The sequence below is a fragment of the Pelophylax lessonae genome (genome assembly GCF_965119305.1).
Source record: "Pelophylax lessonae genome assembly, chromosome: 3".
Lineage (NCBI taxonomy): Eukaryota > Metazoa > Chordata > Amphibia > Anura > Ranidae > Pelophylax > Pelophylax lessonae.
In genome coordinates this window covers 676,604,666-676,624,802 of record NC_138770.1, presented here as the reverse complement: position 1 = coordinate 676,624,802, position 20,137 = coordinate 676,604,666, and the positions used below count along the sequence as shown (strand labels likewise).

At 45.3% G+C, this 20,137-nt stretch overlaps 1 protein-coding gene across 1 annotated transcript in view; it reads right to left on the bottom strand.

Moving 5' to 3' along the window:
- The window catches only part of KIF6 (kinesin family member 6), a gene marked incomplete at its 3' end in the record, with an annotated part of 381,890 nt that overhangs the window by 145,076 nt on the left and 216,677 nt on the right, over nucleotides 1–20,137 (bottom strand). The window contains exon 14 of the mRNA XM_082251003.1: nucleotides 7,698–7,800. Coding sequence (XP_082107129.1) covers nucleotides 7,698–7,800 — 103 coding nt within the window. The remainder of the gene's footprint in view (nucleotides 1–7,697; nucleotides 7,801–20,137) is intronic.

Genomic DNA, 20,137 nt, shown 5'->3' with positions numbered 1-20,137 from the left:
TCCTCAAGAGGCGGGTGAACAAAAAGAAAAAAACCCACAAATTCTGACAAACTCCAAGCATTGATTATGCAAGAATGTGCTGCCATCAGTCAGGATGTGGCCCAGAAGTTGATTGATAGCATGCCAGGGGGAATTGCAGAGGTCTTAAAAAAAGAAGGGTCAACACTGCAAATATTGACTCTTTGCATAAAACTTCAAGTAATTGGCAATAAAAGCCTTTGACAGTCACTTATGAAATGCTTGTAATTATACTTCAGTACAGTAAAACCTTGGGTTGAGAGTATCTTGGTTTGAGGAGCGTTTTGCAAGACAAGCTAATTTTATTTGATAAATTTTGACTTGATAAACGAGCAATGTCTTGATATACAATGTCTTGATATACATTTAGCATCCTACAGGTACAGTTGTGTTCAAAATTATTCAACCCCCAATGCTGTAAAGGGTTTTAGGGAATTTAGTGTACATTTGTAATTGTATTCAGAATGAAATCCTACAAGGACTTCTTAAAGAACCATATGCAACTAAAATGACATCAATTGGTTTTGTAATACAGTAGTAAATGTTTCTTTTGTGAATTCTTCATTGGCACAATTATTCAACCCCTTAAAGACTACCACTCTGAAGAACAGAGGTTGATTGAAGTGTTTTCAATCAGGTATTGAACACACCTGTGGATGTCAGGGAGCAGCAATAAAGCCTAATAAGCACCAATTAGGCAGCTTTAAAATGACTGTGATACTCAGCTCCTTCTAGACATTTACTGGTGTGGTTACAAACATGGTGAAGTCAAGAGAATGGTCCAGGAAGACAAGAGAAGAGGTGATTACTCTTCACAGGAAGGGCAATGGCTGTAAGAAGATTGCAAAGATGTTAAACATACCAGGAGACACCATAGGAAGCATCATTTGCAAATTCAAGGCAAAGGGCACTGTTGAAACGCTACCTGGTCGTGGCAGAAAGAAGATGCTGACTTTGACTGCTGTGCGCTACCTGAAGTGTAGAGTGGAGAAAAGTCCCCGTGTGACTGCTAAGAAACTGAGAAAAGATTTGTCAGATGTGGGTACTGAAGTTTCTGCTCAGACAATACGGCGCACACTGCGTAATGAAGGCCTCCATGCCAGAACTCCCAGGTGCACCCCCTTGCTGTCTCCAAAGAATAAGAAGAGTCGACTGCAGTATGCCAAAAGTCATGTGGACAAACCACAGAAGTTTTGGGATAGTGTTCTGTGGACTGATGAAACAAAATTAGAACGGTTTGGGCCCATGGATCAACGCTATGTTTGGAGGAGGAAGAACAAGGCCTATGAAGAAAAGAACACCTTGCCTACTGTGAAGCATGGCGGGGGGTCAATCATGCTTTGGGGCTGTTTTGCTTCTGCAGGTACAGGGAAGCTTCAGCGTGTGCAAGATACCATGGATTCTCTTCAGTACCAGGAGATATTGGATGACAATGTAATGCAGTCCGTCACAAACCTGAGGCTTGGGAGACGTTGGACCTTTCAACAGGACAATGATCCCAAGCATACCTCCAAGTCCACTAGAGCATGGTTGCAGATTAAAGGCTGGAACATGTTGGAGTGGCCATCACAGTCACCAGACTTAAATCCGATTGAGAACCTCTGGAAGGACTTAAAGAAAGCAGTTGCAGTGCACAAGCCTAAGAATGTGACTGAACTGGAGGCTTTTGCCCATGACGAATGGGCGAAGATACCCGTAGATCGCTGCAAGACACTTGTGTCAAGCTATGCTTCACGTTTAAAAGCTGTTATAACTGTAAAAGGATGTTGTACTAAGTACTAAGATTGAATGTCACTTGGGGGTTGAATAAAACTGATAATGATGTGAGCACAGAAAAGACATTGGTGGTTATTTCATTATAAATGTTATGTTATATTTGTCTGACCTACACGTGCCTCTTTGATTTCATTGTAAGCAGGATGACTGAATGATCAAAATCAATGTCAAACTGGCCAAAACAATCAATTTCAGTGGGGGTTGAATAATTTTGAACACAACTGTAGGTGCTAGGTAAACGTATAGTGGGCCTTGTCTGCCTAACAGCAGTGTTGTGATTATCTAGCTAGGGTGTCATGGCTTCCAGATGTGCCTGCTGAGGGGAGTAGTATCCTCACTGGCTGCTGTGAGAGGCTTCTAATAGGGCAGTGGAGGAAACTCAATCAGGGACACATCCCAGCTTGTAGCTACCCCAGAAGGAAGATTGTGCTGCAAAGGATTCTGGGAGTGTGTATAAGTATGGAGGGAAGTGCGCGGCACGGTGTCTTTGCTGGGAGAAGAGTCCTAGGAAGGAGAGTGCGGCTGTCTCTCCTCCTGTCTGAGGAAAGTGGATTTCTCGGGGTGTCGCCTGAGTGTCCAGAGAGAGAGAGCTGAGTTGAGATGCAGGGATCCGGTGTGCCGAGAGCCTGCGGAGAGTGAGAGGGGTCCAGTCTCAGGAAAGCCTACACAGGTCGTGAGTACTGAGGATTGCCCCTGGGGGTCTGCCTGAAGTTAGAGGGGACCACTCCAGAAGAGGTTCTGGGATCCAGTGTCAGCTAGCTGTAAAGGGGGTACATAGTCAGTGGTTCCTGAAGAGTTCAAGGTTAAAGGGGGCACCTGTAGTTGGGCCCTGAAGTGTAGACAGTGTGTCAGCTAAAGCTACAGCCATACAGGATTCTACATCATACTACCTCAAGCCAGGCAGGGCGGAGAAAAGTATTCATTGACTTTTACAGTACAACAGTGCCAGAGGTTCTACAGTTCTCAGTCTTAGAAACATAGAAACATAGAATGTGTCGGCAGATAAGAACCATTTGGCCCATCTAGTCTGCCCAATATATCTGAATCCTATGAATAGTCCCTGGCCCTATCTTATATGAAGGATAGCCTTATGCCTATCCCATGCATGCTTAAACTCCTTCACTGTATTTGCAGCTACCACTTCTGCAGGAAGGTTATTCCATGCATCCACTACTCTCTCAGTAAAGTAATACTTCCTCATATTACTTTTAAACCTTTGCCCCTCTAATTTAAAACTGTGTCCTCTTGTGGTAGTTTTTCTTCTTTTAAATATGCTCTCCTCCTTTACCGAGTTGATTCCCTTTATGTATTTAAAAGTTTCTATCATATCCCCTCTGTCTCTTCTTTCTTCCAAGCTATACATGTTAAGGTCCTTTAACCTTTCCTGGTAAGTTTTTTCCTGCAATCCATGTACTAGTTTAGTAGCTCTTCTCTGAACTCTCTCTAGAGTATCTATATCCTTCTGGAGATATGGCCTCCAGTACTGCGCACAATACTCCAAGTGAGGTCTCACCAGTGTTCTGTACAGCGGCATAAGCACTTCTCTCTTTCTACTGCTTATACCTCTCCCTATACATCCAAGCATTCTGCTGGCATTTCGTGCTACTCTATTACATTGTCTTCTCACCTTTAAGTCTTCTGAAATAATTACTCCTAAATCCCTTTCCTCAGATACTGAGGTCAGGACTGTGTCAAATATTCTATATTCTGCCCTTGGGTTTTTACGTCCCAGGTGCATTATCTTGCACTTATCCACATTAAATTTCAGTTGCCAGAGTTCTGACCATTCTTCTAGTTTTCCTAAATCCTTTTCCATTTGGCGTTTCCCTCCAGGAACATCAACCCTGTTACATATCTTTGTGTCATCAGCAAAAAGACAAACCTTACCATCGAGGCCTTTTGCAATATCACTTATGAAGATATTAAACAAAATTGGTCCCAGTACAGATCCCTGAGGTACCCCACTGGTAACATGACCTTGTTCTGAATGTTCTCCATTGACTACAACCCTCTGTTGTCTGTCACTCAGCCACTGCCTAATCCACTCAACAATATGGGAGTCCATGCTCAATGACTGCAGTTTATTGATAAGTCTTCTATGTGGGACAGTGTCAAAAGCCTTACTAAAATCTAGATATGCAATGTCTACTGCACCTCCACCGTCTATTATTTTAGTCACCCAGTCAAAAAAGTCTATAAGATTTGTTTGACATGATCTCCCTGAAGTAAACCCATGTTGTTTTTCATCTTGCAATCCATGGGATTTAAGATGTTCCACAATCCTATCCTTTAATAGGGTTTCCATTAATTTGCCTACTATTGATGTCAGACTCACTGGTCTATAGTTGCTCGATTCCTCCCTACTACCTTTCTTGTGAATGGGCACGACATTTGCCAATTTCCAATCTTCCGGGACGACTCCTGTTGCTAATGATTGGTTAAATAAATCTGTTAATGGTTTTGCCAGCTCACCACTAAGCTCTTTTAATAATTTTGGGTGTATCTCATCAGGACCCTGTGACTTATTTGTCTTCACTTTAGACAGCAATCTTAGAACGTCTTCCTCTGTAAAGACACATGCATCAAACGATTCATTAGTCATCCTTTCAAGTGGAGGTCCTTCTCCTTCTTTTTCTTCTGTAAAAACTGAACAGAAGTATTCATTAAGGCAGTCGGCTAGCCCTTTATTCTCTTCTACATACCTTCCGTCCTTTGTTTTTAATTTAGTTATTCCTTGTTTTAATTTCCTTTTTTCATTTATATATCTGAAGAATGTCTTATCCCCCTTTTTCAAAGCCTGAGCTAGTTTTTCTTCTGCCTGCGCTTTAGAAGTTCTTATAACTTGCTTGGCCTCTTTCTGCCTAATCTTGTAGATTTCCTTATCTTCATTGCTCTGGGTTTTTTTATAATTACAAAATGCTAGCTTTTTATTTTTAATGATTTGGGCCACTTCTGCTGAGTACCACAGTGGTCTCTTCCTTTTTTTGCTTTTACTGACAAGTCTAATGCACTTTTCTGTTGCCTTCAATAATGCACCTTTTAAGTAGTCCCATTTCTCCTGGACTCCATGTAATCCGTTCCAATCTGATAAGGACTCATTTATGACTAATTTCATTTTTGAAAAGTCTGTTTTTCTAAAATCTAAAACTTTTGTTTTTGTGTGGTGCGACTCTTTCACAGTTCTTATATTAAACCACACTGACTGGTGATCACTGGATCCCAAGGTTTCGCCTACAATGACATCATATACCGAATCCCCATTTGTGAATACCAGATCCAAAATGGCCTCCCTCCGGGTTGGCTCCTCAACCACTTGTTGCAGAGACAACCCCAGTAGGGAATTTAGAATATCTGTACTCCTGGTAGAACTTGCTATTTTGGTTTTCCAGTTTATATCTGGAAGATTGAAATCTCCCATAATGATAACTTCTCCTTTCATTGTCATTTTAGCTATTTCTTCAACTAGTAGATCATCTAGTTCTTTAACTTGACCAGGTGGTCTATATATCACACCTACACGAGTTACTGCATGATTAGCAAACTGCAACGTAACCCAAACTGACTCTATGTTGGCCTCACCAACTTGTATTAGGTTAGATTTAATGCTATCTTTCACATACAGGGCCACTCCTCCTCCTTTCTTGCCTTCTCTGTCTCTTCTGTATAAAGAGTACCCTGGTATGGTTATGTCCCAGTCATTTCTTTCATTAAACCATTTCTCCGTAACAGCCACTAAATCTACATTCTCAGATGCCATAATTGACCCAAGTTCATTGATTTTTTTACCTAAACTGCGAGCATTTGTAGACAGGACTCTGAGCTTATCATTTCTTAACCTCTGTGCTTCTGACCTGTTCTGGCATTGTTTCGGGGGGCAATTGGACTCTTGTAATTCCACTCTTTTGCCCCCCCTTCCTAGTTTAAATACTCTTTAGCAAATTCTTGGAGTTGTTCACTAAGTACATTTGTTCCTTTGAGAGAAAGATGCAAACCATCTTTTTTGTACAGTTCCTTTCTATTCCAAGTAGAGCTTGGATCTTCTGGACTACAAGTCAAGGATTCAGCACTTTTATTGTTCTACAGAGTGTGCTCAGAGTTAGTGAGCGTTGGCTGGTGCCGGCTGGCATCAAGGAAGCACCAACGGGCATTTTCCATAAGCAAAGTCCCAAGTGTAATTAGTTGGAGCCTAAAGGAGTATCCCACTCATTCTCTTCTCACATCCCCTTAAATTCAATAAAAACCACAAACAAAGATGCCGGAGTTGTCGCTGCTTCAGTTCTCACACCCAGGGTCACAGCTCACATGGGCTGGAGAGATTACCGGTACTGATGGCAGACCCACATCAGCCATAGGCCTGGAAAACTTGCTGCATACAAGTAGCGTCACAACGGTGTATAAAAGAGAAGAGAGGCGCCTCTCAGTGTAGCAATATGGTTACATTTAATGAAGGCACAACATTTACTGTAGCAACTCACATGGTTGATAATTAAAACAGGCACATCTAAGTATGCAGGCATTCGGGGTAAAGCTGTTCACATAGACGATCCTTCGCACCGCCATCAACATCATCCCCTCTACACTGCGCTCCACGAGCGCTTCAAGCCTCGCCTTCAGATCACTCTACTGCAGGGTAGTCATTCCAGGTCACGACAGACAGACGGCGGTGAGAGCCAGCAAATCATCAACCATGTGAGTTGCTAAATGTTGTACCTTCATTAAATGTAACCATCTTGCTACACTTAGAGGCGCCTCTCTTCTCTTTTACGCTCTGTAGCTCCTGCTGGATTTTGCTTCTAATCCCCTTGTGGAGGCGCCATTTGAGGTTGGACATTTTATGGTTATGCAACCTATCACATTGCTATCTTCTTATATGGACTACTGTATAAACGAAAGGACTTTTGAATAAATGGTTGTGGAACGAATCATCTGAGTTTCCATTATTTCTTATGGGGAAATTTGCTTTGATAAAAGAGTGCTTTGGAATACATGCATGTTTCCGGAACAAATTATACTTGCAATCCAAGGTTTTACCATATACCATAGTAACATCTGACAAAAAGATCTAAAAACACTAAAGCAGCAGGCTTTTGAAAAGATATATTTGTGTAATTCTCAAAACTTTTGGCCAGGGGCTGTACATAGTTACGTTGGTCAAAGCTGGAACAATGTAAAAGTTTAGGGATCAACCGATTATCGGCAAAGCCGATATATCGAGGGCCAATATGCACTTTTCCCGATATATCGGAATCGGCCCCTGAGGTTACCAATATTGCGGGAAAGTACTGTACCGGAGTGATCCCTGCAGCTAGAGGCATCACCCCGGTACCGGCGTCCATAGCCGACGGTCGGCTGTCTTGTAATGACAACCGATGCGGCTGAGAATCAGCTCGGCTGTCATTACAAGGAGCAGGAGGGGACATCCCCCCTCTCCCGCCACCTTCCATGGCTCGCCCAGGTCTCCCGTCCCACCGGGAGACCCGGGCAACCAGCCTGCAGGGCCGCCGAAGACCCGATCAAAGCCTCATTTGGCTCGGATTGAGTCTCCATGCAAAAACCCGGAAGTGATGTCATGAGTTATATCACTTCCGGGTACTCGGCGCCAGATTAAAAAAAACTACAGCATTCAAAACAGCCAAACTTAGCGTTTTGAATGCTTTTAAGTGCAGGGGAGGGGTTTGGGGTCTTTTAGACCCCCAGATTACTCCACAAGAGTACCTGTCAAAAAAAAAAAAATTTAAATGTTCAAAAATATTGGCCAATACTGATATGCATTGGCCAAAATATCGGTATCAGTATCGGCAATGAAAAACCGATATCGCTCGATCAATAGTAAAAATATACATACCAGCAATGCTTCTGTAAACAATGGTGGAATGTTGCCTTTGCAGTACAAGAAAAGTTACCTTTGCTTCAGGAGAGCTTTGTTGTCTTCAATGCCGACTCTGTCCGGATAATCGCGCTTGAAGATTTCAAATGCTTCTTGGCGGCCGAAAGACATTTTCTCCCCTGTGGACACAGACACAGCCAGATGTTACTCTGCACGGACCGTACGCTGTACACCTCTTGTCTGCACAAATTAGGGGCATTTTGGAGGATTAAATATTACAAACCTGCAGCATTGTTTGTTTGTGTCTGCTCTTTGTTACTGAATGAATTGTTTGCCAGAAAAATAATGTTCTGTAACATTTTGGGCCCGCAGCAGTAAACAAAGCATGCCTATGACATTGTCCTGCTTCTGCATTCCAGACAATCAACTGGGCAGTTTCATTCCACTCCACAGTAATGACTAAGACTGTCCAATAATTCAAGTGATTTGCTAAATTTGCTGCCATATTTGTATCATTGCTGATGTCCTGAAGGGTGACAGAGAGACAGTTGGAGATGATTGCTATGACACATCAGATCTTCCAGGACACGGGACAATCATCTTCTTTGTTATCAAGCAGAATAAGGAGCCATTGTCGCTGTCAGGCAGGGTTTGCAGTACATCCTGGTGCTTGACTGATGGCTGGCCCATTGTCTTTAACAGATTCCTTACTATTGCTACACACATAAGATGAAAGTCAGGATACCAAAACATATTTCCTATAATCAATCTTTACACAAATGCTATCAATGCCTATATGTACATTTTTTTGCAATCTAACAATATTTATGGGACTTCATAGATATTACTAGACTAGAGATGGTGAACAAGTCATTATTGGCACAAAACCCTCAGACTTCTGCTAGAAAGCTGAACATGAAGAGGAACTTCATCTTTCAGCATGACAACGACCCAAAGCATACATCCAAAACAACAAAGGAATGGCCGAGTCAGAAGAAGGTTAAAGTTTTGGAATAACCCAGCCAGAGCCCAGACCTGAATCCCATTGAAAATCTGTGGGGTGATCTGGAGAGGGCTGTGCACAGGAGACGCCCCTGCAATCTGACAGATTTGGAGTGTTTTTGCAAAGAAGAGTGGGCAAATATTGCCAAGTCAGGATGTGCAATGCTGATAGACTCATACCTAAAAAGAGTGCTGGAATAAATTAAAAGGTGCTTCAACAAAGTATTCGTTTAAGGGTGTGCACACTTATGCAACCATATTATTTTAGTTTTTTATTGTTACTTTCCTCCACTCAAAAAGATTTCAGTTTGCTGTTAAACTGAGTTGTACAGTTTATAGGTCACAATAAAGTTGGAAAAAGTATTGAAATGATTTATCTTTGTCTCATTTTTTTTTACATCACAGAAACCTGATATTTTAAAAGGGGTGTGTAGACTTTTTATATCCACTGTATATATATCCACCAAACTATTTCTACATTTCCTCTATCCCTTGCCCCAACATTAACCACTTGCCGACCGCTCACTCGAGCTCTACTGCGGCAAAGTGGCTAGTTCCCATCCAGCGACGTAGACCTACGTCGCTGGACTCCTCCCCTTGTGGGCGGCGCACGCGCGCCGCCGGAGGCTCGCTCCCGCTGTATTCAGTCACAGCGGGAGTCGGGCCAGGGGAGGAGCGACGGTGATCACCGCTGCTCTTCCCTGATCGTCGGGGAATCGAGTTTGGAGATCCGCCCGCTTGTGTAAACAGATCCAGTTCACTTGTGTTCTGCTGTCTCTGGGCCCCTGTGTGCTCCCCTGGTCCCCCCCCCCCCCCACTGTGCTGCTGGCTTCCCCCCTCCCCTCTCCTGCCAGCTGCTACAGGGGATGTGTCACATTAGAGAACCAGGAAGGGGGTCGGTAAATATGTAATTTACCAGCTCCTTCCTTTTCTGAATGGACAGAGTCATAGTCAGTCCCATTGTAAAATAATAAAATAAAATGATAAAAAATAATACAATTAAAATACCAAAAAATAAAAACTACTGACACCAGGGGGTGAACTTCCAGCATCGCAAAGGTCACACTTGCAACCGGGCCCTGGCATTCCACTGCCGTGGGGAGGCCCCAAGATGGCAGGAAGGGGGCCCACTGCAGAACTTGTGAAAGGGTCCTGCTGCGGGACCGTTATAAATAATAAATAAATGCTTTCTTGCACTGGGGCCCTGAAGGTTCTAGTTACGCCTCTGCCCTGGAGCAACTAACAACCCCCCTCGGGCACACACTCAGGGTGGGCAGTAAATACCAGTGCTGATAGGATTGTGGCACCTGAGTGCACTGTTTACTGCGGGGTAGGATACACTCGGAGGAGTCAGGGCAAAAAACGCATGGTGATTACGTACAGTAAGCTGTTACCTTATGGGACCTATAAAGAGCTTCCAGGGAAAAAAAACAAAAAAGGTCACCCCCCCTATCATGTGTTAGACAGTCTGCTGGAGCTGGCACTTGGTAACGTAAATATAGGACTAGCGGCAGCGACTTGGCTGCGGTCTTATAGGAAATCTGCTCTGTGTCTCTCCGTAGGCAGCCGGAATGAGCGAGGTTCTATGATAAAATTATCCTCTGTATGTCTGCAGTAGGCTTACACCGGGGGAGGTTTAGGAAAACTGTAAACTATGCAGTAAACACTACAAACTTGCTTTATCTGCCAAAAAATCTGTAAAACAATTTCCATTCTTCGTGATCTTTCTCACCTCTACTGTTTTTAATGGCTGGACACCATCAGGATGGCGGCAACACCTCCCCAAGCCAGCATCATTCCGGACTGTGCCACTGCCCTACCCCCAGCTTGGAATACTAGTGGTCATCAGGGGAATGAGAAAAGCAATGGGGGAAGGGGAAAAAGAGGGGAGGGGGAGGGGAAAAAGAGGGGGGGAGGGGAAAAAGAGGGGGGCTGAAGGGATTTTAATGGTACTGTACAAAACAATAAGTAAAAGTTAAAACATTATTTTATTATTTCTTAAAACATAAAAATGACAATACATTTTTCACATTCACATCCAATTATTGTATAAAAAAGATCTCTCTATGAGAGTAGGCCTAGGAAACAGAGAACTGTACAAAGGCCTTGCCCGACATGTTTCACGGTCCAAACAACGCTTCTTCAGGAGCATAGATTGAAGAGGAGATCAAAGTCACCCTATTTAGGGATATACATATAAATGAACAAATCATCAGAACATATATATTCTCTACATTGCAGGCTCTTAACATGGCGTACATGGTGGCAGGGGAGCACCGGAATAGCACCCAAACCAAGAGTGACATGAAGTGAGGCACCGGCACAAAAGAGTTCCCCTGGGGGCGAATGCGGGAGTGAAAATAAGAGTGTGAAAAAATGTTAGAGATCTTTTTTTCACACTCTTATTTTCACTCCCGCATTCGGCCCCGGGGAACTCTTTTGTGCCGGTGCCTCACTGCATTCCACTCTCGGTTTGGGTGCTATTCCGGTGCTCCCCTGCCGCTATGCACGCCATGTTAAGAGCCTGCAATGTAGAGAATATATATGTTCTGATGATTTGTTCATTTATATGTATATCCCTAAATAGGGTGACTTTGATCTCCTCTTAAATCTATGCTCCTGAAGAAGCGGTGGTTGGACCGCGAAAGATGTCGGGCAAGGCCTTTGTACAGTTCTCTGTTTCCTAGGCCTACTCTCATAGAGAGATCTTTTTTATACAATAATTGTATATGAATGTGAAAAATGCATTGTCATTTTTATGTTTTAAGAAATAATAAAATAATGTTTTAACTTTTACTTACAGTGTTTTGTATGGTACCATTAAAATCCCTTCAGCCCCCGCCTTCCCCCCCCCCTCTTTTTCCCCTTCCCTCATTGCTTTTCCCATTCCCCTTCCTTGTTCCCCAGCTGGTTTTGGGCCCTTTAGTCCAAATACGTTTGTCAATAATTGCAGAATGTAAGTACCAGTTTACACTTTTTTCTTTATTACAACACAATCAAATTCCCTGTCAGTGTATAGTATTTCATTTCTTTAACTGAATTAAAACTACAAAAACTTAGGGCCCATTCAAACCTTTAAATTATTGTATATTCCATTAACACATTCACATTATGCTGCGCAATACAATTGTTGCTTAAGGCTGGGTTCACACTTGATTTGTATGCGGCTTACAGCAGGGTTCCGGTGCTTCCTTGTTCTCCGATTCAGGGATGAACCAAGCCCGAATATTTGCCTGAATTCGGACCTAAAACAGAGTCAAAGACCCACAGAACCCATGTGCAATTCACTATGCAGCCGCCCCGGAGATGTGTGAACCGGCTTCATTGAGAGCCGGTCAGAGTCTCCTGTCATGCCAACTGGATTTGCATAAGTGTGAACAAGGGGCTGACTGGCAACCTTCGGCCCAGGGGGCAAGTACAAACCAGAAGCCCATGGTGCAGTGAATTGGCATCGCTCCCACTATCCCTCTTCCCGGTCTCCTCCTGACCCCCATTCCAGGCTGAAGCTCCTCTCCAGGTACTCTCTACGCACTGGCCAAATCTGAGTTCCTGAACTGGCCAGCAGGAGGCCGTTGGGGGGAGCTGGGACAGCTCGGTCGAAGCTTGCCGGGGGAGGAGAGTTTCCATTGGGGCATAGAACCGGCCTCTGTTCAGACACAGTTTACACCATCCATGCTGGGAGGGGGAGGCCTGTGCTCTGTCCTTGTCTTTATCCCGCACTGAGCAGTGGAGACTTTTTACTTCTCTTCACCAGGAATCCTTTAGGCATGTCTGTGGCAGAAGAGGTGCAGCCATTTTATGGGGCATCAGAGTGGCCTGGGGGGCAATTGCCCCCTGGCCCAGTCCTCCCCTGGTGTGAACCCAGCCTACTACTGTAAAAAAAACTGTTTCTTTAATAAAGAAATCAATACTCAGCCTTGATTCACACATATGCGATGCGGGAACCAGTGCGATTCTAGTGCGGGTTCCCGCATCGCATCTCCCCCACAGGCAGTTCACACTGCCCTTTGCAAACTGTTTCAGGTGTCAATACAAAGTTAATGACAACCCCAGATCGGTTCGCAGATCGCAGTGTGAACTGTGAATTCTGTTAGGAATCAGATCCGAATCCAGTGCGGGGAAAAAAAAGGTTCCTTCACCTTTTTTGTGCAAATCCAATGTGAGTTCATTTGCACAGACATCGCAAGTGATCTGCACAGCAATGCGGTGTGAATCACATGCGCTGTCTTACATTGCATATGTGTGAACTCAGGCTAAAGTCAGACCATTCATTTAAACGGGCTGCCAATGCACCAGAACAGATAAGAATATGGACATACACCAATTTTAGCATCACAGCGTGTCGGGGTACCAAAGAATGAGAAACAAATGGTACTGCAATGCATGAATGTGTACATGGTGCCTTAAAGCTCAACTACTTCCCAACTACCCTTGTAGTGAGACTCCACCTGCACTGCAAGAATTAAATGCTCACTTTTGTCCAGGGCAAGGGTCCCGAAACCCAAATTTGGCTCGATGGCTTGCGCCTGGCCCACGGCTGGGGTCAGGTTTCCCTCGCTATTCTGTGATCATCCTGTTACTTGGTTGCTAAGACTGCCATTGTCCTAGCAATGGATGACGTTCTTGCCCAGTAGTAGGAAAGAACTTCCTCTGTCCGTACCTACTCCACCTCCCACCTTGTGGTATGACTACAGCCATAAAGTAAGTAGGGAAAGGGCTGTGGTAATCTGAAATGGGGTGTGGGGGGGGGGGTGGACACCTAGGGTGGACCCTTGTGTAAGAGAGGACTCTGATTTAAGGGAGGACTCTTATCGGGACCCTGGTGATAAGGAGGGACTTTGATGTAAAGGGGCACTCAGATGGGGACCCTGATGTAAGGGGGCACTCTGATGGGAGTCTAATGTAAAGGGGCACTCTGACAGTGACCCTGATGTAAGGGGACACTCTGATTGGAGTCTGATGTATGGGAACACTGATGAGGACCATGATGTAAGGAGGCGTTCTGATGGGAACCCTGATGTAAAGGGGCACTCTGATGGGAACCCTGATGTAAGGAGGCACTCTGATGGGAACCCTGATGTAAGGGGGCACTCTGATGGGAACCCTGATGTAAGGGGGCACTCTGATGGGAACCCTGATGTAAGGGGGGAATCTGATGGGAACCCTGATGTAAGGGGGCCATTAAAGAGGTTGTAAACCCCCCCTTTATGGACTTTTGCCTATAGGTAAGCCTATAATAAGGCTTACCTATAGGTATTGTAAATATCTCCTAAACTTGCACCGTTTAGGAGATATTTACATTGCATGCAGCCGATGACGTCATCGGCACATGTCCTCTGAAAGAACGGCCACCGGTGTTCATTCAGAGCCCTGTGCCGTGAACAGCGGCTCCCAGATGGCTGGAGGACGCAAACCAGTAAGAAGGATGGCCAAAAATGTCTGCTGTGTTACCTGTGAGCGGGCGGCACTGCAGGGGCTTCATTCTAAGGTAAGTATTTCATAATGAGCTAGTATGTGATGCATACTAGCTCATTATGCCTTTGTCTTTCAGGTTTTTCTTTTTTTTTTTCCAGAGATTTACAACCTCTTTAATATTTGTAAAATAGCAAAAACTTGGAGATCCCTGGTCTGGGGTATCATTGCTAAGCAGTTTTACTTACCTTACCCCTCGGTCCCCTTGCAGCTGGAGCTCTCCTCTTCCCTCCAGTGCTCTGGGCTGTAGGTGGGCCCTCTGCATATTCACCTACAATTCAGGATTGATGGTCCTGCATTGTACGTGATGAGGTCAGAGCATGACTGACAGAACGCTAAAGAGAAGCAGCAGTGGGGGACCGGTTGCATGGAGAGGAAGAAGACTGCAGAAGGAAGGGATATGGTACCAAAAACTGCTGGTTGATGGTACCCAGGACATAAAGAGCTGTTAAATCCATCATCTGAAAATGGCTAGAGTATGACAGAACTGAAAACCTACCAAGACATGGCCGTCCACCTAAACTGACCGGCCGGGCAAGGAAAGCATTCATCAGAGAAGCTGCCAAGAAGCCCATGGGAACTCTGGAGGAGCTGAAGAGATCCACAGCTCAGGTGGGAGAATCTGTCCACAGGACAACTATTAGTTGTGCGCTCCACAAATCTTCCCTTTATGGAAGAGTAGCAAGAACAAAGCCATTGGTGAAAGAAAGCCATAAGAAGTCCTGTTTGCAGTTTGCGGGAAGCCATGTGGGGGACACAGCAAACATGTGGAAGAAGGAGCTCTGCTCAGATGAGACCAAAACTGAAAATTTTTGGCCTAAAAGCAAAACACTACGTGTGGCGGAAAACTAACACTGCACATCACCCTGAACACACCATCCCCACCGTTAAACATGGTGGTGGCAGCATCATGTTGTGGGTTGCTTTTCTTCAGCAGGGACGGGGAAGCTGGTCAGAGTTGATAGGAAGATGGATGGAAACAAATACAGGGCAATCTTAGAAGAAAACCTGTTAGAATCTGAAAAGACTTGAGACTGGGGTGGAGGTTCACCTTCCAGCAGGACAACGACCCGAAACATACAGCCAGAGCTACAATGGAATGGTTTACATCAAAGCATATTCATGTGTTAGAATGGCCCAAAGTTCAGACCTAAATCACATTGAGAATCTGTGGCAAGACTTGAAAATTGCTGTTCACAGACGCTCTCCATCCAATCTGACAGAGCTTGGGATATTCTGCAAAGAAGAATGGGCAGAAATGTCCTCTCTAGAGGTGCAAAGCTGGTAGAGACATCTGCAAAATGACTTGCAGCTGTAGTTACAGAGAAAGGGGGTTCGACAAATGCACGCCACACTTTTCACATACCGTATATACTCGAGTATAAGCCGACCCGAATATAAGGAGAGGCACCAAATTTTACCACAAACAACTGGGAAAACGTATTGACTCGAGTATAAGCCTAGGGTAGGAAATGCAGCAGCTACTGGACCATCACGAGACCTAAAACAGGGGCTGCGGGCATGGTGCAGGGGCTGCGGACATGGTACAGGAGATGCAGGGCTATGGGCATAGTACAGAAGATGCAGTGCTGCTTGCATGGTACAGGAGAATCTCCTGTACCATACCCGCAGAGATGCAGGGCTGTGGGCATGGTACAGGAGATGGTACAGGGACGGTACAGGAGATGGTACAGGCATGGTACAGGAGATGATACAGGCATGGTATAGGAGATGGTACAGGCATGGCACAGGAGATGGTACAGGCATGGTACAGGAGGTGGTACAGGAGATACAGGCATGGTATAGGAGATGGTACAGGAGATGGTACAGGCATGGTACAGGAGATGGTACAGGCATGGTACAGGAGATGATACAGGCATGGTACAGGAGATGATACAGGCATGGTACAGGAGATGGTACAGGCACGGTATAGGAGATGGTACAGGCACGGTATAGGAGATGGTACAGGGATGGTACAGGAGATGATACAGGCATGGTATAGGAGATGGTACAGGCATGGCACAGGAGATGGTACAGGCATGGTACAGGAGATACAGGCATGGTATAGGAGATGGTACAGGAGATGGTACAGGCATGGTACAGGAGATGGTACAGGCATGGTACAGGAGATGGTACAGGCATGGTACAGGAGATGATACAGGCATGGTATAGGAGATGATATAGGCATAGTATAGGAGATGGTACAGGAGATGCAGTGCTGCGGGCATGGTACAGGAGAATCTCCTGTACCATGCCCGCAGCACTGCATCTCCTGAGGAGGTGTAGGGGCTGCGGAGAAGTCTCACTTACCTTTCAGCGAGGCGCCTTACATTTAAAAATGGCGCCACCCGGCGCCAACACATCACTGCGCATGTGCCGTCTGCCCGGTAATAGCTGAACGTGTACCGGCTTTCCCGAGCAGCAGCGGCGCATGCGCACTGCACCGGAGAACAGGTGTGTGGGACCCTCACTCAAGTATAAGCCGAGGGAGGCTTTTTCAGCATAAAAAACATGCTAAAAAAGTCAGCTTATACTCGAGTATATACGATATTTATTTGTAAAAAAAATTATAAACCATTTATCACTTTCCTTCCACTTCACAATTATGTGCCACTTTGTGTCGGTCTATCACATAAAACCCATTTACGTTTTTGGTTGTAACATGACAAAATGTGGAAAATTCCAAGGGGTGTGAATACTTTTTCCAGGCACCGTACATTACGGGGGGGGGCTCACTGCGATGAAGTTGCTATCAGACCGTATCCTCTCATATATGTCATTTTTGATTTTGCAGACATCTCTTTTTCTTAAGGAACAGAAATGTGTATGTGATGTGCACAGCTCCATCCATCTGCGGGATTCATTCCCAGCACTGCCAGAGCGGAGTGGAGAAAGTGAATGTATCTGTAATAACTGGTTACACGGAGACACGCAGAGCCTGGCTGCAGCATGGCAGGACTGGCAGAGCCTGTGAGGAATGGATACAAGTCAAACCCACAAAAGCGTTTAGCAGACGCGCCCAGCCCAGTCACCACACCTATGTAAATAGAGAGGGAGAAGCGCCTTGCGGTGCCAGAGATCACACATAGCGTATGCTGCATCTCCACACAAACAGGATGTGCATCACAGACCGCATTGCCTCGTCTGCTCTCAGGAGGACGCTGGCGCGGTCCCTGACTCTATGAGGATGCTTAAAGGAACACGCAGGAGACGTCTTATGCCAAATGCAGATCAATGCAACATGCAGAAACAATGCTGGCACCAGACAGAAAAGCAGAGTGTGTGCCTGGCTGGGTGACAACGCTATGCCCACATCCATGTATGATATAGAGGGATACATGGCAGGAAACGGGAAAGAGGTACAATACTGCTCAAATATAAAGGACTTCAGTGTTCATTAACCACTTCCCACCCAAGGACGTCTTATGACATCCTGGACTTTGAGTTGGGATATCTGTAGGGCTGGTCCAAGGCATTGTGCTGTCTGCATGCAAGAATGACATGCTGCCCCCCCCCCCCCCCCAAAAAAAAAATCACGCCCACCAAAAATGCCCCCACATTCATTATTTTATATAAATATAACATTTTGAAAATATAATATAATCTGTTATCTTCTTCCATAACTCACCACCAGACCAGTCCACCAAACACCAACTGTCTGTCCTCCTGTCCCCCTCAAGAAAATCCAGCCTGCCCTGCATGAGATGGAGTGAACTGATGTCTGACGTCATTGCGCACCAGGGGCGTAACTACAGGGGTCGCATGGGGTTGCAATTGCACCCGGGCCCCATGCTCCAGGGGGCCTGTGCGACTCCCCTGTACACCTGAATAGGAGGGGTGGCGGGGGCAGCATGTAGAGAAATCACTGTCCTCCTTTTTCCTCCTGTAGCTGCAGGATGAAAATGGAGGAGATTGGTTCCTCTGTATGCTGCCCCCACCACTCCTCCTATCCAGTTTACTTGTGTTCTGCTGCCTCTGGGCCCCTGAGTGCTCCCCTGGTCCCCCCTCCCCCACTGTGCTCCCTCCCCTCTCCTGCCTGCTGCAGGGGATGTGTCACAATAGAGATCCAGGAAGGGGTCGGTAAATATGTAATTTACCAGCTCCTTCCTTTTCTGAATGGACAGAGTCATAGTCAGTCACATTGTAAAAAATAAAAAATAAAATGATAAAAAATAATACAATTAAAATAGCAAAAAATAAAAACTCCTGACACCAATGGGTGAACTTCCAGGATCGCAAAGGTCACACTTGCGACCGGGCCCTGGCATTCCACCACCGTGGGGAGGCCCCAAGATGGCAGGAAGAGGGCCCAAGGCAGAACTTGTGAAAGGGTTTCGCTGCAGGACCATATATAAGGGCCCCAGGATCAGTGGGAAGAGCCCCAGGCTTGAAGGGAAGGGCCCCGGCTAGGGGTCCAGGTGGCCCTTCATGGTTTCTTGCATCGGGGCCCTGAAGGGTCTAGTTTGGCCTCTTCCATGAGACATTGTAAAACTCTGACATTCACAGCCATGACTAGGCATGATGGGAATTGTAGTTCATGTACAACTGGAGGGCAATAGTTTGAAGACCCCTGGTCTAGTAGAAAGCCCCTGTGGTGGTGGGCACTGATGATTGAGCTGGAGAATTCTGGCAAAAAAACCCAATGCTCCCGCCAAGTATATTGATGAAGTCAGCAGTGTAGGTCTCTGAACGTTACATAAACTTGTATGGTTGAAGGATATCGGCCTCCATATGTGAGTATGGGGGTGAAGTCATATATCCTTCCTGATGCAAGATTACACATGGGGGAGACTTCAGGCTGCACTCCCTGGGATCGCCGTTCCACATGTCAGACGAGATTCCCAGCCAGGAAAACCTCAGCAATGAGCACCAGCACATGGCAGTGCCCAACTTCTGGAGAGGTGCCGCTCTCCGCCCTCACACTGTGGCTTTGCTGCTGGGCTCCTGGCACAGATGACAGCCCCAATGGTCAAGCCATAACCCACAATAAGGCGTGGGTTCAGCGAGAGAAAGGCTCTGGCCAGGAAAAGGATTACGTTAAGTATGAATTGCTTCACTCAAAATCCTAAATCATTTTCTCTCTTCATTTCAGCCTGCTTGTGATATAAAAATTCAAGTTACTTTATATATATATATATATACACACATATTTAAAGTGCTGCGCTACACATTATTACAGAAAAAAATATAAAAATAAACAAGTGTATCAACATTCCTACAACACATATGGGATTTTTATGGTGCTACAGCAGCACATTTTCTTAAAAAGGCATTATTTTATTTCATATACACTATTATACCAAAAGTATTGGGACCCCTGCCTTTACACGCACATTAGCTTTAATGACATCCCAGTCTTAGTCCGTAGGGTTCAATATTGGGTTTCCCCACCCTTTGCAGATATAACAGAGTCAACTCTTCTGGGAAGGCTGTCCACAAGGTTTAGGAGTGTCTATGGGAATGTTTTACTATTCTTCCAGAAGCGCATTTGTGATGTTAGGCACTGATGTTGGAGAAAAGGCCCGGATTGCAGTCTCTGCTCTAATTCATCCCAAAGGTGTTCTATCGGGTTGAGGTCAGGACTCTGCAGGCCAGTCAAGTTCCTCCACCCCAAACTCGCTCATCCATGTCCTTATCGACCTTGCTTAGTGCACTGGTCCAAATCATTTGGTGGAGGGTGGATTATGGTGTCGGTTTGTTTCTCAGGAGATGGGCTTGGCCCCTTAGTTCCAGTGAAGGGAACTCTCGTGCACAGTCATGTTGGAACAGGAAGGGGCCATCCGCAAACTGTTCCCACAAAGTTGGGAGCATGAAATTGTCCAAAATGTCTTGGTATGCTGACATCTTAAGAGTTCCCTTCACTGGAACTAAGGGGCCAAGCCCAACCCCTGGAAACAAACCAACACCATAATTCCCCCCTCCATCAAATGATTTGGACCAGTGCACTAAGCAAGGTCCATAAAGACATGGATGAGCGAGTTTGTATTCAATAGTTTTTATTGAGTTTTTACAAAACAGCAAAATAGTAAAACAAAGAGAAGG